A 27,618-nucleotide genomic window follows, 5' to 3' on the forward strand; every position below is an offset into this window, starting at 1 on the left:
CACACACACAGACACAGACACACACACAAACACATACACACACACAAACGTATTTCAAATGTTTTAAACGCACCCACACACATACATGCAGTTGAAACATGCACACAGACTAACACATAGCCCATTCCAACATAAACACAGAGATGCTCTCATGCAAGCAGCACGTTCATACACTGATCAGTCCCCCCCGTCCCCCCCCTCCAGCCAAATTTGGTCTGAACATTGAGGATTGAGGTCAAATGTCACAGTCAAAAACTCTGGATTATTTGTTACCAAGGAAAAATTGTTTGATCTACTAATAGAAATAATAACTATTTTTATGTCACACTTGAGATAAAAAACAACTTCCTAGTAGCAAAAGTATCTAAAATACAATAGGGGTTGAAAAGTTATTATTTTTTCGTGCTGCAAATTGAATTGAGTCGAGAAAAACCAACTGTATCACGTTTCATAACAGTCATTTCTTCTCATTCAGTGTGGTGATTATTGACAGTGATGCACAGGCCGGTTTTGATTATTGGAAGGGACCCTCACCCCCATATAATATGACCCAGGTACCAAATGGCGGGTTCATTTGTACTTAAAGTAAATTCTCCCCTCTGAGGAGATCCTGTGAACTTGTGCAGACTCTGGCCGAGTGAATTTTACACATAAGTTCAATGCAAATGCACCAGTGGAGGTCAACAGACGCAAATTTGCTCTGGGCCGTGCACCGGACAAGTCACACCCTTGTGATTGTTACTGAAAACAAAGGGAGAGAAGTGGGAGGTTTTTCTAGACACTTTATTAGAAGTGGAGCTTTCTTGTAGCTGATGTCTTAATAGTTTAATGGAGTTGGATTTTGGGGAAATTGTTTTTGTGAGACAGATGGAAAGTCATTTCTCTTGTGTTTTATGTATAGTTGTTCATACTGTGAGTTTATTTCTGATTTGCTCTGAATCTGGATGTTGTTGTTATTGTCTGTATGTTTACGAGAGTGTTACGTAACTCACCTAACTCTAATAAACATAATTTGGTTCTTTAAATGTGTCTAATTGAAATTGGATTTCTATTGTGCACAGAACAACTTTAATCATGTGTGTTTATGAACGTACAATGTGTGAATGTCTCATAGGAAGAAACGCTGGAACATCCATCCCAGCAGCCAGCTGCGCTGAGTGCCGAACGCCGATTTAATGATGTTGACGATGAGGGTGAGGAAGATGATGCCCGTGATCAGATTGTTCAGGAAGTTTAAACACCGCTGACAGGAGGGGAGGAGGGTCAGCTCAAAACGAGCTGCACACACACACACACACACACACACAAAGGTAAAACATGCACATTACACACACAGACAATGACAACACATTCGCACAGAAACACACACACACAGAGACACAAAGACACGAATTGGTCCCTTGGCCCAGTCCATTTCCACTCATACTGAATCAAATACATATATATATTTATATATATATATATATATATATTCTGTGGCAGATTAGTGCTGTAAGTACAGTAAGTGAATCTTCCCTGTTTGTGTGTGTGTGTGCGTTCCTGTTAAAATCGTTCCCTACGTCAGAGTCAGAAATGCATCCTGGCAAACAGGCCAGTTCGCTCCATCCCAAATACTGTGATGCAGATGTTGATGACGAAGATGAGGAAGATGAGGATTGTTGTCATGTTGTTAAGACAGTCCAGACGCTCCTGGTTATCCTCGTCAGTGATGTCCCTCCTGGCTGCAACACACACGTACACACACATACCACAAATAGCGACAATACGAAAACAAAATACGACACAAAATCCAATTATCAGCTTATCGTTGGTGGTTTGTTTGTGTTGCACAACATTTGGTGTCCTGGAGATATATCACCTAAACCTGCTCGGCCTGTATGTTCCTTGCAAATCAACTTGTCAGTGATTTAGTTTGTTAATATGACTGGTTAAAAACATGGAGGGTGGATTTCTGAAAAAGCAGATGTTTTATCAGAATAATGTTGCACTGCTCACCGATGACGATGATCAGGATTCCAGCCACAATCTGAAGAGCCAGGGAGAAGGAGATGAGCGTCAGAACAGCCGCGTAGTACCTGAGGACACAAGAGAAAGAACATTATGCAAAGAAAGATATGAACTTTATGTGTTTTGAGGTAAAACTGAAAATATGGCTCTACTTTTACTGTAGAACATTTCAAACTGGGAACTCTCTCTCTCACACACACACACACACACACACACACACACACACACACACACACACACACACACACACACACACACACACACACGCACACGCACCCACACATACACACATACCTGTATCCAGCTCCCTGTTCGATGACCGTCTTCATGTGTGTGATGTTGGCCAGGAACAGAGCGATGTCCAACATGCCCTCAGCGGCCGACTTCTTGGTGGCGTACAGGTTCATGTTCAGGTTGGAACCGCCCTGAGAAACACGGAGCAACAGATTCAAGACTTCAAATGATTCAGTCCATCCTCAACACCCAGTGTTTTAACAAAGTTTTTAAAAATACAACTAGTATACTGAATGCATAGCCTTTTCCTTTCTGTTTAACTGTATAACTTTGTATTTACACCTGCAGTTGTGTCTTTTGAAGTCATAGATCCGTAATATTGTTTTGTTCATATATGCAGCTAGACACAATACCAATATGAAGTTCAATATTAAGCAACTCCACACTCGATGAAATATCCTTAATCAAATATCTGAGCGGTAGATCTGATCTAAGTTACAGATGTAGCATCACATCATTGCACACATAACACTGTAAAACCTCCCTCATACACCTAATAACGACACATCCTCTATAAAGGATAAAAGGCATTCTCATCTATAAGCAACATGACACTTACCTTATTTATAAGGTATTGATTTTGGTTTTATTCTTTGGCTTTTGATATTGTCTGATCCTGACATGATCAAAATAATGAACTGATGAAATAAAATCATCCCAACCACACTTCTGTAACATACCAGTCTTCATCCCTTGCTTTCAAGGGGACAACAATCTGAGGTTTATCAAGGTCTGTACTCTAGGAAACCACTGCTGCTGTTTACCATCCTATAGCGATGCGTAGATGTTAAATGCAAAATAAAAATAAAAGATAGACTCAGGTGAAGCTAAGGGATAAGAGGGAGGAACAGAGACGTAGAGGAAAGCAGCTCTGGAGAAGTTGACCATATGTCTGCTGAGTAATATGAAACTGACCTGAAGAGGGCAGCAAACACCATGGATACCACTACAGGACATGACCAGAAAACAAATATATTCCACGAAACAATATGAACTGTTCTAGTTAGTAAATTTACTCCCAAGAAAAACCTTAGATTCCTTAAATATGATGAGAGAGATATAGGAAACGATAAATCTAACTCTTGTCTTGTTATTGGCTCATCAAAATATTTCTGTCATTGTTTTTTATTATTATTTCACCAGATTTAGTTTCAGGAATGTTTTTTCCCATTATAGATGAGACTAACTCAGAGAGGCGGGGTGCTGAAAACAGAAAATCCCCAATGTTTCTTGTGCTGCAGCTCATTTGAAAGTTGTTTTTAGAGCGATGAAGAGCTGCTCTTTGTCGCACCCTCTGCTGATGCGTGTGTGTGTGTGTGTTTTGTGTGTTAAGGTAATTGTCTCTATTTTTGCAGAACAATCATTCGATGGCGAAGCAGGAAATAACAGGTAAAAGCAGAAATGTCGTGTTTCCTTACAGCTTTCCCCAAAAAGAGGTGCTTTGTGTGTGTGTGTGTGTGTGTGTGTGTGTGTGTGTGCCCCGATGTGTGTAAGAGTGTGTATGTGTGTGTGTATGTCTGGGTGTGTGTGTGGGTGTGTGCATCATTACATAAGACCTCATGTATGTATGACCCTCAGCACATGTGAGGAACTAAAAAATGCAGAGATCTAATTATCGTCCTGCACATGCACATATTATGTTTCTAACACTGAGCCATGGATAAGAGGCGTCTGTCCACAGGAGGATCATTTTACTCTGGCCTGTGTCAGAGCTGCTTGAATCTCTCTTCTTGTCTTTAACCAGAGACGTGTAGAAAGTCCATCATGCGTGTATTAGACACACCTTATGGCCCTGTGGACATTATTACTGTACATCTACTGCTTAGTAATTATTCAACAATGCAGTCTCTTCTTGTGCTTTCTCAGTTTCTCCCATGTGTTTCTATACCTGCTCAATTAATGCTCAAGTGAACCATTTCTGTATACAGCTGTTCTATGAGAAGCAGACCTTCCTGTAAATGAGTGTGATTTGATTTTGGAAGCAACAGAGATTGATGTTTTAAGGAACCAGTTATGTTAGAGAATTTACTCAATTAATTGAATTGATGTAATTATATATGCTGCACATTATTTTATCCATCCTTCCTTCCTTCCTTCCTTCCTTCCTTCCTTCCTTCCTTCCTTCCTTCCTTCCTTCCTTCCTTCCTTCCTTCCTTCCTTCCTTCCTTCCTTCCTTCCTTCCTTCCTTCCTTCCTTCCTTCCTTCCTTCCTTCCTTCCTTCTATCCATCCGTCTGTCTGTCTATCTATCTATGACATATGGGGCCTTTATAAGTAGGGACAAACACTTTTCTTTTCCCAATGAAACTTCACACAAACATTTCCACTTCACTTAGTTTAAGTTTCTGCGAGTGCACAACAAAAAGCACTGCAGCCTCTGCGAATACGTCACACATGCACAAAGCGTTCTCGGAGGCTGAGATCATCCTCAACTTTGTTTCTTCTTCCAAAATTCTCTGAGGCAAACAGAACGACGATAACCAACCAGCAGCACCACAGATCCACTGTGCAGCAGCAGCCAGTGTGTTTTACATCCACTTCCCTCTGGCACACGTCCTCCCTCCGCAGGGAGACAGGCGAGTTGGCAGGTGCAGCCCGGTAACAAATAGCTCTCACCGACAGCGTCCATATGAGGTCTGTGGTTTTTCATAGCTGGGCCACGAGTTCTGGAATGAGACGTCACCGCTGACATTTTCAAATGTGGGTTTTGGCCTCGACGAAGGCCGCAACCCAAAACCAAAATAATCTGACTCTTTGTGCAAGAGGTATGTTTTGTTTTTTTGGGACTTTTGTGCACCTTGCAGTTTATCCAGATGTTTACCAAAGGAGCCGAGGCGTCATGTGATATCATTCTGTGAAAGAAAACTGGATCGCTTCCCCCATAGGGTAAGAGTACAGTTTGTCCCAGACCACATTAATCTCCAAGAAACTATGAGGCAATTCCCAAAAAACCTGCAAGACTTTCAAAACACTGGGAACACATGTAGCCCGGCCCCTGGAATGTTTTCCTGAAGCGAGAGTGAAAGAGCGAGAGGGAGAGCTGGGTAGGAGCGAGGGAGGAAAACGAGAAGAAGGAGGGAGGAACACGTGAAGAAGTGAAGTAGTGAGAGATAGAGAGAGAGAGAGAGAGAGAAAGAGAGAGAGAGAGAGAGAGACAGAGAGAGAGAGAGAGAGAGAGAGAGAGAGAGAGAGAGAGAGAGAGAGAGAGAGAGAGAGAGAAAGTATGTTTGCATTCTGGCCTGTTTCCATCATTTTTTCTTTGGAGGCTCAAGTGGTCACACTTTATCAACATCAGCTTTGGGAATGCCGCCAAAACACACACACACACACACACACACACACACACACACACACACACACACACACACACACACACACACACACACACACACACACACACACACACACACACACACACACACACACACACACACACACACACACAACCAAAACATTGAAATGGCCTACATACAACTTTACGGCCCATGTGTGTTCACTTACTGTCATGTCTCTCTAAATGCACAGACTGTTCCTTCGCTGCACTAAATCTCATATTTTGGATGTATTCACATGTACACGTTGATAAATGACAAAATGTCACGTTTTAGCCTTTGTCTCAGCGGGAAGGTTGACAAGTCCTACATCCTGATTTACAGCAGCAGCGTGCGCACGTGGCTGCAGGAGGTCGGCGGAGGTCCCACACATTTACCCTCAGAAGCTGTGAATTACAGCCGAGGCTCCATCATGTGCGGGATTGACGACCCGGCTCCACGGTGAGCAGATGACTGCGAGTGTTTTCTAATCCTGCGAAAGAAACTGCCTTCCCTGCTGAGAAATACTCAAACAGCTACAAAATATAAGTGGCTAAGTATTGTGTGTTTTTGAAACATGATATATCTTCCAATCATATGGTCTCCAGAATGTCTCAGTGTCTTTGGTCCTTATCTCTAAAAAAGGCATCCAGGTGTCAGCAGTTGTTGTTTCTATTTATGTCAAAAATCTCCAAACAGAATAAAAGAGGAGGAGTGATTATGTGTAATGAATTAGTCGAGTTTATAGCTTTTGCGTCCTGCGTGCGGAGGGAGTTACTCACTGTTTTATTACTTTTCTACTGGTTTTGAATCACTCCAGCCTGATAGCTGGAATGTGATCTGCTACTGAGACGAGGATCTTTAACAAGCACAGCATCGCAGCTTCAAAACACATTCATCAGCTCCAAAAAAAACGCATGAAGAAGAGAAATGAGTCGCTTCCTTTTTTTTTATAGATTTACACATGAAGTAATCTTAATCATATTGTTCTAAATACACAAGGTGGTAAATTCAAAGCGCTTTACGGTACAAGTCACCTTCATCCGCTTAAGCTCTTATTTATACACAGCCTCTATTTGCTGCGTTTTTTTCTATCACACACACCATTCACCGGGCATCGAGCCACCGACCTTCTGGTTAGTGGACGACCCTCCTGAGCCACAGGTATCTGGTGATCGACTGAAATAGGCTCGAGATGAAAAGTCAAATAATCACCAAAGTTATTACAATTTGGTTTTTTATTGGAAAATAAATGTAAAACATTTCATGGCACTCCATTAAATAGTTATGGAGACATTTCCCCAGATCTTAAAAATGTCACAGAGGCACTGAATGAAAAGTCAGTCTGTCAGGATTTCTAAATCCTCAGGGGACCATGAATGTACAGAACACTTCATCTATTCACTGCTGAGATATTTACAGTAAGTCTGCTCCGAGGCGGTGACATTTCCATCCCTACAGTTAGTCCGTTACACTTCTCTGCTCATGTGGCCTCTTTTTCTTTCTTTTTTTTTACTCCTGGTTTCTGTCGATGTGTGTTTATGTTGTAAATTCATCCTATAGAAAATCCAGAGTGCTTTCAGGAGTCCCATTCCTGAAAAGCACTGAGCCAAAGCTGTGGGCACAGGGCCACATCAGATATCGTATACACACAAACACACACACACACGCACACACACACACACACACACACACACACACACACACACACACACACACACACACACACACACACACACACACACACACACACACACACACGCTGTACCTGACCTGTATATTTACTTTCTATAAGTCCTTCCATGAAAAAGTACACATTTACACTCCTGACTGCCCACACACACACTTGCAGGCATGAACACTCTCACTCTCACGCACACACAAACACACACACCAGCACCTACCACATGGAGGGCCCCCCCTCAACCTCACAGGAAGTGCTCCTCCCCTGGACTCCCATTGGCCGCTATAATAACCAATGGAAAGAAACGACCAACTAGGAGTGGAGCTCTGGTTTTCCTTTAGTATCTTATTTTAACTGCCCGTCTCTCCATCTCTATGTCAGTACTTTCACATTTTTTCAGTTTTTTCACCCCCGGCATTTTTTCACGTCTCCCTCTGCCTGAAGGCTTCATCCCTCTGGTTGCTTTTTATCTAACTTCTACACAGAACAAGAGAGAAGAAGACAGCAGAAAAGCAGATGAGGAGAAACAGATGAGAATCAGCAACAATGGAGGAAGAGAAGCAGTGTGTGTGTCCCCCCCCCCTGCCGACTCACTGGCAGCCGATCAGCTTTGGCAGTTACTTGCTTACTCAAATGATTTTTGGCTCTGAACACGACTCAGTTTTGCCAAAACCTAAGAGCGGTGCTCAGAGAAAACTTAGAGAGAGAAGAGACAGACATGTTTTTCTTTTCAGTAACTGAAATCCACGATTGGCTTTAAACGCATTAGATCCATTTTTAAACTCTTTTCTAATCCCAGCTGAGTCTGCAGATCTCACTGAAGACCTCAAATCCATCTGCTTCAATTCATAATAAAAGATTTTTGAAGAATGGCGTGAACACAGTCGAACATTAGCAGCTATAACAGCCGGATATTTCCAAACAAAAGCTAAAGGTCGATGAATTTTGGATTTATATTCATCCTGAAGCCAGACTCCAAGTAAATGCTTAAAATACACATTTTCAGGCCTGACTGTGAAAACTCGTTCCAGGTGCAGAGGTGAACACATCAGGTCCTTTCACACATCACATCTTGACATTTTGTGTGTTTGTGCAGTGGGGGGGCACATCAGCACCTGACGGCCTGCGATCCAGCTGATTTGTTTGTATATATGTGTGTGTGTGTGTGTGTCTGTGTGTGTGTGTGTGTGTGTGTGTGCATTACCATGAATAGTCATATTATGTTTAGACACCAACAGACAGAGGAGTAAATTCTGCACACATACACAACAAATTCAGCAAGAGCCAAATCTCAAATTAGGTGGACTTTGACATAGAAAAAAACTTTTGCAACTGAAAGACCTCATTGCCAACATTCATCCTACTGACTGGCCTGTAATTAGCAAAACTGGCATGAAAAACAACCTTTAAAATATGTGTGTGTGTGTGTTGGCATGCAAGTGTTTTTATGTATAGACTCACATGATGATGATGCCGGCCTTTGCAATAAATCTGGATATACATACTTGGATACAAGTCTAATGAGTAAATTTGCAAAATCATGAAACTTGTATTTTGGTGACTCTCCTCAAAAACCCTGTTTCCTGCTGCGTCCCCACAGGTCCCTACTGAGTGAAGGCACATGTCATTTTAACACAGAGGATAAAAAACGCTTCATCCTTACTGAGGCGGCACTTCCTGCTCTCTTCTCCTCTCTTCCTCCCAGTTTACAATCACATTAATCTTTCCTCTGACTTCTTGAGTCCAACACTCCAACAGAATCTAATCATTATAGCATTTTCAACTCTGGGCCTGTTTCTATTCAGTGATGGCTCAGTTCAAATCACATTTCTTTTCAAAACATTCACCAGAGGAGCCTCCATTTAATGCCAGATTAGAGAATGTTTTGCATGATATTGACACTGTGATTTAAACTAAACTACATAATAAAATTCATTAGCATTTTCTGTTTTTGTTTAAGTGTGTCTCTGATGGTTCTCTCCTCTCCTTCCTCCCTGTGATGATCAAAGTGTTGACCTGCGGGGGACGAGCTTTTACTCAGCAGGATGGACGAGTCACTAACCTGCTGGACAGGATGTGCACAGAATCATTAGTGTGTGTGCACGCTTCATGAGACCCAGCAGAAGTTTATGACCTTGAGCGTGAGGACATATTAGAGGACGCGATGTCAGGTCCTCCACTCTGAAAAGGTCTGATTGAGAGACACTCGAAAGTCAAGCAACCACAACATTACTTCTAATATTTTAATGCAGGATATGTTTAAAGTAATATATATTTGTCAAAGGCCATTCTGCTGCATAAGCTTTGTATATTTTAATGATAATAGTACTTTCTTGCCTGAAGGGCTTTTACTTGTAATCGGTTGCATTAACGTTAATTTAACACTGCTTCTTCGGTAGAGGATCAAACATTTTCTAGCTGCACTGGGACTGGATAAAGGACCCTGAACGATTTCATCAACTTTGACCCTGGATTCTCTTGTTCTCTGATAAAGAGTAGACATTTTGGTGAAGTGACTGTTGCTCCGAATCTGACAGATCTTCAATGGCCTGTTTGAGGGTTAGGACTTTGTTTAAGGGTCACGTGAGGATTAAGATTAGGTTAAAGTTAGGATAAAGTAACTGAGCCCATTTCCTTTGAAAGGATGCAGGAGGTTCACCATCCTTCCCTTCGTACGCTCTCTAACCCTGATCCCAGGAATCACCTCCCATAATGCACCGACTCAATCCATCATCCTCCAAGAAAGACGTGATTGACTTTATCTATTCATTCATTCTTAACCTTTTTCCTGTCTATGTGTGTGTCGCCTTTGTCTTGTATTACCAAACCTAAAAAACAGATTCCAGAATAGTTCTTATAAGCTTTCAGCTTCCTGGACTCTGTAGCTTTAAAATGTAGCACTTGAATTTTAAAGCATTTAATCTAACTTCAATCAAATTAAAGTTATAAAAAAAAGAAATAGAAGTGTGCATGTGTGTGTGTGTGTGAGTGTGTGTGTGTGTGTGTGTGTGTGTGAGGAGATAGAATACAAGGGAAATCAATCACCCACACAACCACGACGACCTTTGACCCTTGACCTCTCAGCCCTGAATGGTGAGACGCTCGGCCACACACGATGCCACGGTGGGGAAACCCACACGGACAATGAACAAACCCTGAGCTGTGATTTAACATGACACATGCGGACACACGGTGAAGCTATTTCACAGCATGTGTGTGTGTAGCGGGCAGACTCCCACTGCTCTGTAATCCAACTGCTTACACTCCACCACAGGAGCGTGCGTTTCTGCATGGGCACTTCCATCTGTTATCCAGGGAACAGAGAGAGAGAGAGAGAGAGAGAGAGAGAGAGAGAGAGAGAGAGAGAGAGAGAGAGAGAGAGAGAGAGAGAGAGAGAGAGAGAGAGAGAGAGAGAGAGAGAGAGAGAGAGAAAGAGAGAGGGGGGGGGGCAGTGATCTAATATCTCAGTCGACTCTTTCCATTCCTGATCATGAGCACATGGTGCCACAGCGTTCCTCATATCAGTGACTCAGCCAGCCGGCCCCCTCCAGCCCTGCAGGGACTTCCTGTATGTTTGGAGGGTCCCGTCTCCAACTGACAGGACTTTACCACCATGAAAAACCTCCCTGTACTGCAACACTGATAACATTTAAAAAAAAAACTATCGTTACTTTGGAAAAACTACTGTTATTCGTGTTTTTATTATTTGTTAGTATTTCAAGAATAATTCTGGTTTGTTATAACTTTAGCAAACCGCTTCTACATCTTCTCCTTTCAGCTGCTCATGTTACTGGCATGACCGTTCCCCCAGAGTGAAGTCAATGCATCTTAATCGCCGCCTGGTGGGTGACTGCACGAGGCCGACCTCAACCAGGGCTACAGGTGTGTGTGTGTCTGTGTGTCTGTGTCTGTGTGTCCACAAACACTGGGTTCTCCTATGACGTCAGCCATGCTACAAGAATGTGTTACCTAAGAGCCTTGCTAATATAGCAACATCTAGAATGCTCCAACTCGTAAAGTACCAGATGTGTGCATGTGTGCATGTGTGTGTGTTTGTATTAATCTGCCTGTTGCCAGGTAGGTGGGGGGGGGGGGGGGGGTGCATCGCATTCCAGCTATGTTGGATGTGTCATGGCAACATCACAAACAGAAACAGAAGTGTTCTTACTGTTTCTGAGCTGCTTTCTCTGCTGTGATGACTTGGTTTAGGTTTGGCGATGACAGGCAGGAATGATGAGTATGAGCAGGCTGGAGTTACTTCAGGGATCCCTATCAAATTGAAATCTCTTGAATGTACAGCCCAGGCAGAGGAGACGTCCTATATGGTTCTCACTGATGACAGACGTTTGGCACGTACTGCTTCACTGTATGACTTCGCACCAAAGCTATTCATTATGCTTACATTTCATCGCTGGGTGCAAATGTAATCGGCTCCCTACGAAAATATGTGCAGCTACTCCACTTTCCACACACAATATATGCTATAAACCTTTTCTAAATAAAAATTCCCACACAAGTTTTACTATTTACGCTGTAAAATAAGGAAAACTCTGCTGTAAAGACATCAGAGATGCAGTTAACTGTGTAAATACAAACGTAGCAGAGCAATTCTCTGACCTGTTACTATGTACATTTGTAATATTCTGCAATATCCCTTAAAGTTGTTTTTGTAAGCATTGGAAATTACTACTCCAATGTTTTCATTTAGTATCACTGTTCTAGAGAGAACACACACAGACACACACAGACACACAACTGTCCTTTGCATTTACTTCCATTCATTCTGGACAGCCTAACTTAACCAGTATCTCAGAAGAGAGGGAGAGAGGAGGAGGGGAGAGAGAGAGAGAGAGAGAGAGAGAGAGAGAGAGAGAGAGTGAGAGAGACAACACGTCCTGCAATCAGCAGACAAACAACCACACAATAGCCTCTAGCATGATTTGTGGGGCTGTTAAAATATACAAGTCATTGTTGAATGTTTGTGTGAAGGTTTTATTACAGGGAGGACGTGTTTGGACAGTGGACTGACTGTAACGTCCTTTGTGAGGACGAAGACAGCAGCAATAGCTGGAATTCCTGGTTTTTCTTGGTGGTGTGTAACCTGTCATAAAACGGATGTACATGCATTCTGCCAATTGGAGCACCAAAAATACCGGAAATATTTCTTCATCAACTGTCATTTTCCCCGATGATAATGAATGGTGCAGTGTCACAGTGTTTTCATCACGGCCTCATCGTCTGTCTGGAGGTCAAAGGTCAACAGTGCGGTGCTCCAGGGCCCTTCAGGGCTGTGGGAGTCTCCTCCTGTGGGAGCTGGTGTCCGACTCGTCCCCTGAAGGAATGTTACCTCGACACGTTCTGCCTCCCAGCTGCTGAGAAACGCTCCATGAACCCAGGTTCAGACCAGGAGATAGTTCAACATTTTGCAAAAATAAACGTTTCTTTTAGAAGAACCTGCAGTTCCGGTAAAAGTGTTTCCTAATAGTTTCACCTGCAATGCTGCAGTGCTGCGTTCCACCTCAATGACCAGAGGCAGGGATGCTGTTATGACCATGAACATGACGGTAAGGTTAAAAGTTGTTGTTGTGCAACTTTGCAAAAAAAATCTAGGAAACTGCTTTGAAAAACGTTCGTCGATATCATTTAGTTTTTAAGATTTAAGGTTTCTATATTTCTGATGTATTAGCATAACTAATTTTGTCAACTAGTTAGGTGCTTTACAGGTTAAACATTTATAATAGAGGGAAAATAACAGGGAGCAATTCAAAGAAATTTGAAGATCACACAACACAGACAATATTAGGTCAGAAAGGGGGGGGGGTTCACAGATGAGAAAATGGCAAAAACAACAAAGATTGAAATATAAAATATTTAAAATTGGAGAAAACTAATTATCAGAGCTATGGTAATTAAAAAAAAAGATTCTAAATTGTATGTAGAAGGTTAAAAGGTTGAATATATAATCCTTTTAAAAGTCAGATACAGTTTATAGGTTATAAATGATTCTCCTCAAATCCCACCATGTCTTTCTGTGTGCAGACGTGCAGTCCGTGTTCTCGAGCCAGTATGTGAACAAAAATCATTAAAGCATTAAAAACAGCCAAAAGCTTGTTAGGTATTTTCACTCCTGTGAGTCACCAAAGCCTGTGATTACAAAACCAGTCCTAACAGCGTTTGTGGTTTGTCTAATGTAATTATAACGCCTCAAACAGAAATCTCACTTTGTGACAATAAGAGATCTTAACTTACATTTACGATTGCACGTCTGTATCCAAAACAAACAACACACTAGCAGTCTGGGGAGGAGGGGGGGGGGGGGGGGGGGGCGATACTGCAGGAAGTGTGTGTGTTGTACACATTGACGGCTCAACTGTAAATAGCTGTGCGGGACATGTTGACGTGTGGGGGTGTGGTGGAAAGAAAGAGAGTCGAGTCGCATCTTGTCTTGGGGGACATTTCTACCGACGACGAGCTGTTTGGAGTTTAAACCTCGCTGGGGGGGGGGGCAGCTCTCAGGCCGCGGCCACGTGTGACATCGCAGGACATTCCTTCCAGTGACTTCCTGGGTTTTATGACTGGGCCTTCCTCGCCCTCCACAACACACACACACACACACACACACTTCCTTTCTCTGTGTTCCTGTGTATGTGGGCATTCCCACTTCCCCAGTTCCACGAATGCAGCGGTTTCTTGTCCAAACTGTGTCCCAAAGAAAGGACATGTAAAGCGCAGTGATGAATACTGTCTGTCTGTCTGTTTACAGTGAGACATCATTTCCCTTCTTTTTCACGCTTTCCACTTTTTATTGGGACACATTTAAAATAGTTATATCCAGTCCTGAGCACCACACAGCTGGTGACACACGTTTAAGGTCTAAGACTCAGAGGAAATTACTCAGACTTTAAACAATCTCAGCCTCATCTGACGGGAAGACAGCATTACAGACTTGAGCCTATAACCAGGCAGGAATGAATGATAAAAACGATTTAATCCCTTTATATTCCTCAGAGTCACGATATTCTCGCCATGTCCCATCAAGTGGCAGAGACGCAATATCAACCCACCTTGTCGGCTTTTACAGTAGTGAACACCAACATTTTGAAATTGACAAAGTCAGAATGCAATTCGTTATTTTGGCAATGGACATAAATATAATCAGATATTTTAAGTAGCTGACACACACTCTTTGTTAAAACTCTCGTGGCAGAAATATTGTATACATGCGCAAAAGACTCAACTCTTAGCAGGTGTTTCTATTTGTAGGCTTTTAAAGTGTTTTAGTTTGTTTGATCACATTCACTTCGCCCAATCCCGGGGATCCAGTGAACACACACATAGGATTAGTGCACATGGTGATGGTGACAACTGGAAATCTACTCGTTTCACTGGATCCCTGCTCAACCAGTCTGACATAAATAACCACACAGAAAGGTCACCCTCTCCTCTGCTGTGTGTGTGTGTGTGTACTGTGTATACAACTGAACTTGCACTTCACTCTACTGTCATGTGTCCACAGGCTTGTGTGTGCTTGTATGAGAGAGAGAGAGAGAGAGAGAGTGAGAGAGAGAGAGACGGAGAGGTTGTGTAATCCTTGTCATGTATCCATGTACAAACATATGCACATTTCTGCAAAATATTTGCAAAACTGACAAACGTGTATGAACGCACACACACGCACAAGCACACACACACACACACACACACACACACACACACACACACACACACACACACACACACACTTAATCACATGACGGTTTATTATCTCACCTCATTTTAAGCACACAAAGTAAACACTGGGTTAACTCCTCCAGTCAACAGCACGCACACAAATGGGATGTTGATTTAGCAGAGTAATGATGTCATGATGATAATCTGTTGTGTAATAACTGAACGACCGGAGCAGTGACACCAGGGTCATTTCACATTTTCACAAAGTGTTTAAGTTGCTCTGCAGATTTTCTTTACGACTGCATGTGTGTTCCAAAAGAAACAGAAGAAAACCACAATAGGGTTCCGTGGTTGCCACAGGGTTTTTATTAGTGTGGTAATGTGGGAGTGATCTGAAATCAGCGCTTCTCCTCTGATCGGCCGTCACTGCTGCAAATTGAGCAGTTTAGTTGTCGTGATGGGAGTTTTCCACTGAGACAAACCCAGTGCAAAATACACGTCCTCTAAATTAATTCTCTTTCAATTGTGTAAGTTCATTTACACAGAGAATAATAACCATCATATAGACAAAAAGATTATCAATGAATGTCCAGAGTTACATGTTTTCCGAATAGCAAAGCTGATAATGCAATTAACAAAATCAGTGCCTATCTATTAAACACTTAAGTCCGCAATAAAGTATCTTGAAAACGAACTGCACTTGTTGAACACACTGTGTGTACTCTGTTTGCAAATACTGGTCTGTACGGTACACAGAGGTGAAAAAAAAGGATCTTGTGTGTGCGTTCATAGAAGTTATGGATGTTTATTTTCACTGAAGAGGTCAAAGGGTAAACGGTCATTTGTAACCACAACACACACACACGCACACACACACACACCATGTTCACCATCAAGAGAAAGTTCTGAAATGCAACATACAAGTTACATACTTGTTAAAGTACACAGCCAAAGTAACTGCCTGCGTTTTTGCCAATTAAAGTGTAGACACTTTTCTTTTTTACAAATTTACTAGCCCATATGTTTTTACTGGGATCCAATTTTCACTCAGAGACCGCCCCCCCCCCCCCCGTGTCTCAATAAAAAGTTGTAATACTGTGGTAAAACAATTAAACAGCAGAACAACATGGTTGATGATCTGTAAAATGCAGCGATTCTCACTTTCACCAAAACACTGAGTGAAATCTAATGTTTTCCTTTAAGATCTAGAGTCCTCATGGTCTTACACAGAGGACGGTTAATAACAGAGGGTCATTGTTTCACGTTGGGCATGACCTCACCCTGTGGAAATCAACAATAGTCCCATGAGCGCCACAGGCACCAGTGGACATCAGCTACGGAGACTGGATGAGGTAAGACAGAACCTCACCCACCTCCCACACTCACAACCACAACCACCCACGCCATCACTTCTCTTTCTCCTTTTGAACACACTTATAATCGCACATGACCTCACACAGCCACCTCATTCCAACACACTATCTCAGTGTAACGGTTGTGTGCTTGTAGAGAAAGCTCCAAGTGGTACCGTTGTGTCTAAATGTGTGAACAGGCATCATTAAGGGCGCATGACTGTTTTGTATATATGCGTAGATGGTGGATGGATCATCCAATCGGAGGACTACAAATGGTAACAATACCTTATAACCTTTGCAAAGGACGGAGAGTTTTCATTGTTTGCTGTTCGATTATTTGACTGTCAGCAGGATTACTCCAAAACTACACCGCCCATTTTCGTACATTTCTGAGGTGACAGTTCATGACAGAAGGTTCCTGCTACATTTTGTATGGATCCTAAGTGTGAGTCACAGAGTAACAGAGTCACAGTGTGATAAGAACTATTCAAAAAGAACTGAAACCATATTTGAGAAAAATATATTTGACGTGTACTTTGACTTTTCAGTTTTTCCCATCCGCTAACCTAGAGGAGGCCGGGTTTATGACCCACACTGCAGCCAGCCACTAGGGGGGCGATCAAGATGCTTTGGCTTCACTTTGAGGGAGGTCCTGTTTATCTTTATGTACAGTCTATGTGTTTACATTACTACACACAATCCACACACACGTCTACATGTATGCAGCCTTTTCCACAAACTTTCCACAACACCAGCTGCACAGCTGCTGCCTGCTTGTATTTTCTCTCAGACACACTCGCTTCATCTGATTGGATGAGCCAACACTGATGCTGCAGGGAATGAAGGTAGAGAGAGAGAGAGAGAGAGAGAGAGAGAGAGAGAGAGAGAGAGAGAGGTCTGTATCTACCTGTAGATCTCCCTTCAATCAACGTCAACACACTCATGTACACACTCGTGCGTTCATTCACACGCTCCACACTGGCCCTCGGCCTGCAGCCCAGCAACACCTTTTTTTTAAAGTTAAAACAACAGGTTTGATTCCGTCTCTTTTCATCTCTTAAAGGAACAGCACCGAATTTGGGAAACACATTAATTCATATTTATCTCCGAGGAGGGAGGGCAAGTTTAGAGGGTCAGTGTCACATCGCTTAACACACACACACAGAACCGCACAGCAGCACCACACCAGAGGGGCTTCTGGGGGTTTATGACATTGTACATGTTTATGTCTATTTTTATGCCTGTGCCACATGTGTGACTGCGTCTCTATGTGAGTTTGGCCGCCGTCCAAGCTCAGCACACAGGCCCGTCCACGAGTTACACTTTAACACCGCCGCAGTGAAAAGTCTCTGTATTAAACGTGCAGTCAATAAGCACCGCACCATTCTCAGAAAATAAATAAATCCTGGTGAATTCTTTGACAGGCCCTTAAACAGTTACAGCTTTTGTTTTCTTAGAATGAGTCAAGGGTGTGTAAACAGAGCTACATGGAAAGTCAGTGAGAGGTCTTAAAAAGATTAATATGCAGTGAAAATGGATTTATAGTTCTGGGGTGTGTGTGTGTGAGTGTGTGTGTGTGTGTGTGTGTGTGTGTGTGTGTGTGTGTGTGTGTGTGTGTATGTCTGTGTGTGTGTGTGTGTGTGTGTGTGTGTGTGTGTGTGTGTGTGTGAGTTATGGTGTCCCAGCAGGGGGGCCTCTGCACTGGAAATGGGGGTTTCCTGTTCTTTCTTGGCAAATACAGCTGGAACAAGTGGACGGGGAAGAAAGTGGGTCACAACAACAGTCTCGAGCCGTTTTCAGACATGAACTCCTCAAGTACGAAGAGCGAATCACAAGATCGTTTTCGGCTCGGGCACATTCCCAACAACAGGAACATGGCCAGAACATTCAGGTGAAGGGTGGCGCCTGCCTTGAGCGTAGAGGAGGCAGGACATGATGCATAAATGGCGCTGCAGGAATCAAATGTTTTTGTTTTCAGCACATCCGCCCTTATCGGGAAAATCTCTTGAAACTCGTTGTCTGTCCAAGTTGACGTCTTCCTTTGTGTCTTCTACATGTACGGCTCCTCATTTCCATTCTGAGATATTTGGAGTTTTGCATCTGTGATGTGTTAGAAATGTCGTCAACACGCCCGCTCACTCCCTCTTCTCCAGCTATTTTCCTGCTACCTTCCCACATGGGGTCACTTGGACCTTTTCCAGACATTTTCCCAGGTTGCTGGCGGGAAAAGTTCCAGAGAACGTCAGATGCAACTGACTCTGAGATTTGCACTCTCACAGAGCATGTCTGGATATTTTCAGGATGTTGTGTGCAGTAATTAGCTAAGGATTTTACAGATGATCGATTTAATGGCGTCAGTAATGATTTTAACAGCAGACTTGTGTGTCTGTGATGAGAACACTATATCTGTGTCTGTTGTTTTTCACTCTGACAACATAATTGTGGGCTTGTGAAGAGAGAAAGAGGCGCACACACACACAGAGAGAGAGACTGTTCTGTATAACTCTGTGTGTGTGTGACAATCTCATGTTTTATATGTGGTAAAGTGTTTTGCCTGGAATCACTCATCTTGTCTTTTTGGCAGTGATTAAGGCCTGAGTAGTGTAAAGCTGTTTCAGATTCAGACTCAGAGTCATTTCCCCTCCTGGAAAAAAAACCACACATCACCCCCCTGGGCAGAGGAAGATGAGGATAAAGAGAGAAAAGAGGATGGAGAAGAATGTGTGAGGGAGAAAAAGAAGAAAGAGAACTGGAGAAGGCCTGAGGCAAAAAAGAGTGGGAGAGAAGGCAAAACATATCTAATTTAAAATCAGTAAAGTCTGCAAAAATTTCCCCTGGATCTCAAACAGGCGGCTCACACCTGGAACTGAAGGATGGAGGAGCCGGCTTGTGGGTAAAAAGGTCAAAGGTTAGATACCATGACATATAAATTAAACGGTGAGACTGTATCTATAGAGCTGTTTTACAGTCCTAACGACCAATCAGAGATCTTTACAGTACACGGCACAGTTACCCCACAGCACTTCTATGTGCAGCACTTTTTCTATCACACACCAGTCGTGCACAGAGACTCCGGGGTTCAGTATCTAGCACTTTAAACTTCCGAATGCAGACCGGAGGAGCCCGGGGATCGAACCACAGACCTTCTGGTTAGTGGACGACCAGCCTTAACCTCCTGAGTCACCGCCAAAAGGAAGCACTTGCCTCATCCTCCTTCCTCGTTCTCCCCCGCTGAGAAACCCTCCTGCTGTGTGAGTGTGTGCAGGGTGTTGCTGTAAACGCTGGTGTGAATGAACCTGAGATGCTTCGTAGGCACTTTGGCATCCGATTGCTCCATTCACATTCTGATGTGTTCACGCATCAATCCGTCATCGCACCGAAGGCCGACACAGTTCACTTTGTTGAGTAGAATAACATATTTTTTATTCTGATTCCGATTATGCATATGTCTTGTGACAGAGCGCAAAAAACACATGTACGACAGAGAGACAAAGCAGATTTTAGGTTGCACAACTATTATGCAACAACAAGACATTTAAAGATGAGACTCAGATGGGTCTCGGATGAATGTTCCCGGAATCACACACACACACACACACACACACACACACACACACACACAGACACACACACACACAAACACACACACACACACACACACACACACATACACACGCACGCACTTTCTCGTACTTCACACCCACACTCAGAATGTGGCATTTGCCATGTAGGGGCCAGGATGGGGTCACACACACAAACACACACACACACACGCACATATAAACATGTAATGTCCAAGAGAGGCAGTAAATGTATTCTGGGAGGTGAGAGAAGTGGGAAGGAGTCGAGAAGTCGGGAGGGACGGTGGCCACAGAGGGACATCTAAACACATGGAATAAAGAAAGAATATTCTATTAAGCGGCTTGATGCAGCAGGAACAACACCTGGGATTACAAACATAGCTGTTTCCATAGCTACAACACATATTGACCCACAGTATTATTTTGATATGACCTTTGCTATTGTCATTGTTGATATCGGAGTGAGTGACCTGCCCTGACTTCCTGGCATCGGCTGTGAGCACTCGATGACCAGTTCAGGCTTGTTCACATGCAAGAAGCGACTGTGAAATGTAGCTGTCATGCTTCTTGTTATTTTGCTGCGATCGTCTCAACTTTCGTTTCGGTGCTTTGTGACCTGCCAGTAGGACCTGAATGGTATGTTTCTGTTGGGCACATTATGGAGATCTTAAAGTCAAGTATCAGGCTCAGATGACTGAGCAACAATCCTCTCAGACCATCAAAAATAAACCTTGCATCCTTTGATAAGAGAAGAAAGGGATTCTCTCTTTCTGGTTATTTGTGTCATGCGAAAGATATTTTTCATTCAAACAGAAGCATCATTATTTTTAATTGAAATAAAGAAGAAATGTTGAAAATAAAGCCAGAGAAGTTCGATTTTGAAAGTTTGCAGATTGAGTCTAAATGTTGAGAATAAATCAAACTTCCTCATCCAGATGAAAACAAACAATAAAATGCTCCAGTTAACCAGTATTGACTGGGCAAATGAAGTCTGCTAAAGATTCTTCTTCTTCACTTTTTGTCCAAAAACTCATAACTAGTTTTCAGTGGGACTGAATGGCTTTGACAGAGAGAGCCTGGGAAAGTTGGAAAGTATTGAAGGACTTGTGCATTTAGTTAGTTTAGGTCTTTTTAGGGTATTTGGTCATATTCAGGAAAAATAACCACTATCACCCCCTGCATATATATTTCATAGTATTGATTATTGTAAGTTTCTGATGTGTTTATTCTCTGTTTTTTTTAAACATGACGGCCTTGCAGGGAGAGGCTGTGTCATTCCTCCAATTCTGTGACAGCGCTCCACGCCCCGTCGCTGTGCTCTATACATAGAGGGGGACTTCAAGGTGTAAAGACTTCACACCATAGAAATAGATTCATCATGGCAGCTCCACACAGACGCTGAGTGAAAACCTCATAAATCCAAATGCAGCAAATTACATCTCTCCCCGTCCAATCGATTTGACGCGGCGTAACGTGTCTCCTGAAGCACCAGACAGTATTCAAAAGTCCTTGGTTACTGTTTCATCCGACAAAAAGTTACATAAAGCACATGATGCATCTGAGCTGTAAGTACAGCTGCTACCCGAAAATGGTAAAGACATATGAGATGCATAATGTAGACATACGGGACATGAGAGAGTATTTTCTTAAAAGCATGCACACACACACACACGCAGGAATACATTTCTCATTTCTGCTTTTCTGAGGGTCACATATTTCCCTCCAATCGTTTGTCAACATGTGATTAGGCGACCGGGCTTGAAACAAATAGCTGCGGCTTGGTCTCGGATGCACAATGTGATCATTAGCGCCGAGGTTAGAGGCCGGATGCAGGTCATCTGTCCTTGAGGGCGTGCACACGTGGAAATCCTCTATCGCCACACGCTCGCACAAGTGTTAGTTATGTTAGTCAGCCTAATTCTCGCTGTGAAAACACAGAACAGGCCGCTGCCGCAGCCGCAGTACGATCTGACTGACTGATCACAGATTGCACTCGGCTGGTGTTAACACAAATTCTCAAGATCTTTATATTAGGCTTAGCAACTTAGAAGCTCGGCTCCTCAGCTTAGAACCCCCGTTAGCTATAGTTAGCCGGCCCGTGCTAGCCGCAGCGAAGCCACCTAGCTTAGCTTCAGCTAGCAGTCCCTCGACTTGCCCCGGGCAGCCGGGAGCCCAGGGCGGCTGGGTGACGGTCCGGAGGGGGCATAGTACCACCCATAGAAAGCCCACGATTAAAGACCCACCAGCTCACGTCTCAAATAGATTTTCTCCACTCAGCGACGCACCCGCTGAGAATCAGAATTAGATCCGATTCCAACTAAATTACTTAAAGAAATTCTGCCCCTAATAGATAATTCGTTACTTAACACAATCAATCTGTCATTATCATCAGGTTATGTACCACACTCTTTTAAAATAGCTGTAATCAAACCCCTACTCAAAAAACCCACCCTAGACCCAGAGGTTTTAGCAAATTACAGGCCAATATCTAATCTCCCCTTCCTATCTAAAATCTTAGAAAAAGTTGTAGCCAATCAGCTGTGTGAGTTTCTCCAGGAAAATAATATATATGAAGACTTTCAGTCTGGGTTTAGAACCAATCATAGCACAGAGACAGCCCTGGCAAAAGTCACTAATGACCTTCTAATAGCTTCAGATCAGGGACTTGTGTCTGTCCTCGTTCTGTTAGATCTCAGTGCAGCATTCGACACAATTGACCATCAAATTTTATTAGAGAGACTAAAACAGTTAATTAACATTAAAGGAACGGCCTTAAACTGGTTTAAATCTTATTTTGCTGATCGCTCCCAATTCGTTCAAATCAATGATGAGTCATCGGTGCGCACCAAAGTTAACCATGGTGTCCCACAGGGGTCTGTGCTCGGCCCAATTTTATTCTCATTATATATGCTTCCACTAGGAAACATTATCAGGACACACTCGGTAAATTTTCACTGTTATGCGGATGACACCCAGTTATATTTGTCAATAAAACCTGATCAAAGTAATCAATTAACTAAACTTCGAGCATGTCTCAAGGACATAAAAACCTGGATGACCCGCAATTTTCTCTTATTAAACTCAGATAAAACAGAGGTTATAATACTCGGCCCTAAACACCTTAGAGATACATTATCTAATGATATAGCTGCGCTAGATGACATTGCCCTTGCTTCCAATGACACAGTCAGGAACTTAGGAGTGATCTTCGATCCTGATTTGTCCTTTAATAGTCACTTAAAAGTAATTTCTAGGACCGCGTTTTTCCACTTGCGTAATATCTCAAAAATCAGACATGTCCTTTCGCAAAAAGATGCAGAAAAACTAGTCCACGCCTTTGTTACATCGAGACTGGACTATTGTAATTCATTATTATCAGGCTCCAGCAGCAAGTCGTTAAAGACTCTGCAGCTGGTCCAAAATGCCGCAGCACGTGTCCTGACGAGAACTAAGAAAAGAGAGCACATTTCTCCAGTATTAGCATCGCTACACTGGCTTCCTGTTAAATCTAGAATAGAATTTAAAATTCTCCTCCTCACCTTCAAGGCCCTTAATGATATGGCACCTCTTTACCTTAAAGAGATGTTAGTTCCATATCAACCTACTAGAGCACTCCGATCCCAGAACTCAGGTTTACTTGTTGTCCCTAAAGTCTCTAAAAGTAGAGTAGGAGCCAGAGCTTTTAGCCATCAAGCCCCACTCCTGTGGAATAATCTCTCACTTTCAGTTAGGGAGGCAGACACGCTCTGTTCGTTTAAAAGTAGACTCAAAACCTTCCTTTTTTATAAAGCTTATAGTTAGAGCTAATTTGTGCGATGTTCCAAATTTGATTAAATGGCAAAAACCCCTGATGATGCTAAGACGCACAGGGAATTTATGACACAAGACACACGGAGCTTCTCTTTCCTGCTTCTCCTTCCTTTTCTCCATATTTATCACATCAAGATAATTCTTATCTGATCAGTACATGTTACTAACTTGACCCCTTTTCCCGGAGTTTCTGTGCCTTAGCGCCCGCGGATGCAGGGCCACAGCTGTGGCCGCACCATGGATTATGATTGTGGATCGCGTGTCGGAGGTCGCAATGGTGGATCCAGTTCGGTGGATTCTGTATCGTGCCAGCTGATCGTCGTTGTAATGGAGGATCCTTTGTTGCGTTGGCATCGGATGATGAGGGACCACGACCGAGGCGGCAGCTGATAATGGATTCTAACTGGCGGCGGTGGACAATGACTGTGGATTATAGTGGATCCCATCCTGATGCTGGATCGTGGTCTTGCTGCTGGCCAGAGACTGTGATTGCAGCGGGACTGCCTGACACATAGTATTGAAAAATGTTTAGCCTAATGGATGCTGCTAAAAATCCTGATGATGTTTTCTTACACCTGACATCTATTGCACTTCTGTCCGTCCTGAGAGAGGGATCCCTCACATGTGGCTCTCTCTGAGGTTTCTACATATTTTTACCTGTGAAAAGGGTTTTTAGTAGTTTTTCCTTACTCTTGTTGAGGGTTAAGGACAGAGGATGTCACACAATGTTAAAGCCCCATGAGACGAATTCTTATTTGTGAATGTGGGCTATACAAAAAAAACTTGATTGATTGATTGATTGATATTCTGCACTGTGTCCAACGTGACTCATGGAAATGTGCGCACGTGTGTTAACAAAAGAACAGAGCAAGCATTCATGACGGGTATATTTGGAGGTGGTCAGCAGAAAGGTAAACAGCTATATTTTCTTTGCCATATGAATTCATAACCATCCACTAAAACTGGCCTCCTGCTTTAGATTCCAACCGAGCAACTCTGCATAAAAATGCACAACCACACTGAGGGCTGACCTCCTCTGATGTAATTAACAGGTAGAAGGAGACACTTTGAACTCTGGAAAAAGACTACACATACAAAGAACACAGCAGTCAGAGGCGTTCACAGCAACAGGAAAATATCCAGAGCATTTAGGCGAGGGATGGCATCATGGGTAGAGCAGGAGGCAGGACATGACGTATACATTCTGCTGTGAAAATCACATGTTATTACACCATCCTGGGCCCTTATCACCAAAATCTAATTTTTTGTTTGTTTTGCATTCATGTGTTAATAGCGTCATCAACATTCCCACAGCCAGAACTTTTTTACCAGGGGCCTGGCACGAAAAGTTCCAGAAAATATCCAGTGCAGCTGACTCAGACATTTGCGTTTTCACATGCAGCCCCTCCGGAAACAGAAACATGATGTCAGCATCAATCTGAATTCATTTGATTCTACTTCTTTCACTTGTTATCTTTGCCACAACAATGACCATGACCATTTCTTGCCCAACCCTAAGCCTAACCTAACCACAGTTCACATCTCACCCCTCACCTTAACTAGAAAATCACATATGATGTTTAGCTTTATGATCACAAGGGCTTTGGTTCCAATGAGACCTACTGGTCCAGATATGTGTTGGAAAAGATCCGAAAGAGGTTACAAAGACAAGAACAAACACACACACACACCCACACACACACACACACACACACACACACACACACACACACTCACACACAGTCGTTCTTATTTGTGTTCCCTGCCAATCAACCAGCGGGGCTATCAGTTACTGGTATATTTAGCTGCACATTCTCAAGTGAACAAAGTGCTATTACACAAGACTAGCTCTATGTGTGTGTCTGTATGTGTGAGTGTGTGTGTGTGTGTGTGTGTGTGTGTGTGTGTGTGTGTGTGTGTGTGTGTGTGTGTGTGTGAGTGCGCGTGTGTGTGTGTGGGTGATGACTCAGAAGATTAGTTGGATAAAGAAACAAGTGCCAAACTGTCATGAACGAAGCCAAGCCAAACTCACAACAAACCAAAATGAAAAACAACAATGACAATAATAATCTTTACTTTTACTCCAACGAAAGATTAAAGAAAAGAAAAAGTGTCCATGAAGGCGTCTTCTCAAAAACAACACGCCGCGCTCTCAGCCCTCTTTGACCTCTCTTCCTGGCATTAGTGAGTACCTGCTCTGTTGACCCGTGGCCAAATTGCCTTTATTAGCCTTCACACCCAGGCACTAATTGATATTTGATGGATGTCATGATCATATCTGGGTCTCGGAATAGAGTCCAGACGCTCTGCCCCAACCCCGAGAGCCACGCAGCAACCCTCTGATCCTCAGCTCGCACGTAGGCAGGACATACCGCGGCTCTGTGGCAAAGCTAAGACAAGAGCTGCAATTCACAGATCAACCCCAAAAAAGGGGATGAAAGAGTGGAGGGACAGAGGAAGAGGGGGACACAGAAAGGAGAACAACTTCACTATTGTTTTCATTTTTTTGTATCTTTTGTCGTTCACGGCCTTCCCCGACTTTGTCTCCCCTCTTTTTCTCACGCAATCTTTTCTTGGGTGCACTAACCTGCAGCGGGCCGCCAGCCGGCATGGTGGATCTCAGCGATGTCAAATCGATGTCTCGGCCCGGCTCCCCTCTCTCTGTCTTCCCCATTCCCTGCATAATGAGACCCGAAGCGACTCGCACACACTCGCGCACCAAGTGTTGCCCGTGCTGCAGTAAAAATGCTAATGGCGCGGATGGCAGTGGTCGTTATGAAGGAGGAAATTACACTGGATGCCAGGCACCGAGCGCCAGGCAAAAAGGCCGGAGAGGACAGCGGACGGACAAACAAACGACTCATTCACCCCCCATCTTAGCCTCCCCCACACGCTCTCTCACTTTACACTCTTTCCGCATGTCTCTCTGTCTCTTTCTCCCTCTCTCTATTCTCCCTCTGTGTCAAATCGAGGCTAGAAAAATTGTAGAAAAAACAAATGAACCACCACATTGAAAACCAAGCAAACGTTTTTAATCCCGTCCTCGTGCACGGCTTTATTCGAATGGCCGACCGCTGCGACCAGGTTGGGTCTATTTATGTGTGTTTGCCCAACGGAAACATTCTGCTGTGTTCCTGTTTACTGAAACCGAGGTCACACATATTCCCAGTAAAGCACTGAAGCTCTACTGTGAGGACCTCTCTCTAAATCAGGGGACCCCCCCCAAAGAATACAGCCCCCTCCAGAAGATTTCAGGACTTATTAAAAAAGAGAGAAACATGACGTCAGCATTAAGCTTTGTTTCTTTACTCGATGAGAGCTGTTTCTGCCATTTCTATTAGTTTCATTTCTGCATTATAGAATCATAAATACTTTAAAAGTTAAGACTAAAACACGTGTAGGACCTTTAATGTACCGTGGTTATTAACGCTGACTACAGGTCAGGTTTATATCATTATACGATTGAATGGGCTGAGGTGACGCAGGAAGGTGCTGCTGTTGACTTTAAGACAGGAACTGGAAAGGAAACGAGATCGACAGAAACACTTTGGACCCTTCGAGGTGACCTGTGAGTGGAATTGAGAAAGTCAGGGGCTCAATGAAAAAGACACACAAGCTTTCAGTTTTTTATTTGGCGCTGCACCAAATGGCTCACACTCATAGATACCAAGATCCAAGAATTGTTATTTGAGAAATCTGTGGAAATGACAAAAAAAAAGTTGAAAAAGTCTCTTTCCTGGAACTCTGTTCGGTAGTTTTTGTGTAATCCTGCTGAAAAACCAGCAACCAAACGGACAGGGGGGACGATGACGTCAATCTATACATGAATTGCGACCTGTTTCGCACACAGCACACACACTAGACTTCCAGCAAACACACACATGGACACAGTAAAACCACATAGTGT

The 27,618-nt window shown here is 43.2% G+C and overlaps 1 protein-coding gene across 1 annotated transcript; it reads right to left on the minus strand.

Moving 5' to 3' along the window:
- Positions 1 to 1,108: 1,108 nt before the first annotated feature.
- LOC133013820 (ninjurin-2-like) lies at positions 1,109 to 26,394 on the minus strand. The gene is made up of 4 exons (XM_061080881.1): positions 26,299 to 26,394; positions 2,302 to 2,432; positions 1,996 to 2,075; positions 1,109 to 1,278 (listed from the first exon to the last, which is right to left on the minus strand). Exons 1-4 carry the CDS (start codon positions 26,392 to 26,394, stop codon positions 1,109 to 1,111), a joined length of 477 nt encoding a protein of 158 aa, XP_060936864.1.
- Positions 26,395 to 27,618: the final 1,224 nt, after the last annotated feature.

The sequence above is a fragment of the Limanda limanda genome, chromosome 1 (assembly GCF_963576545.1).
Source record: "Limanda limanda chromosome 1, fLimLim1.1, whole genome shotgun sequence".
NCBI classification, from domain to species: Eukaryota; Metazoa; Chordata; class Actinopteri; order Pleuronectiformes; family Pleuronectidae; genus Limanda; species Limanda limanda.

Excerpts from the sequence above, each read along its gene's own strand:
- LOC133013820 (XM_061080881.1), bottom strand. The coding sequence starts at position 26,394 with ATGCAGGGAATGGGGAAGACAGAGAGAGGGGAGCCGGGCCGAGACATC. Across the intron at positions 2,076-2,301 it reads GAACAGGGAGCTGGATACAG|GTACTACGCGGCTGTTCTGA; the intron begins GTATGTGTGTAT and ends TTGTGTCCTCAG. Across the intron at positions 1,279-1,995 it reads AATCCTGATCATCGTCATCG|CTCGTTTTGAGCTGACCCTC; the intron begins GTGAGCAGTGCA and ends GTGTGTGTGCAG.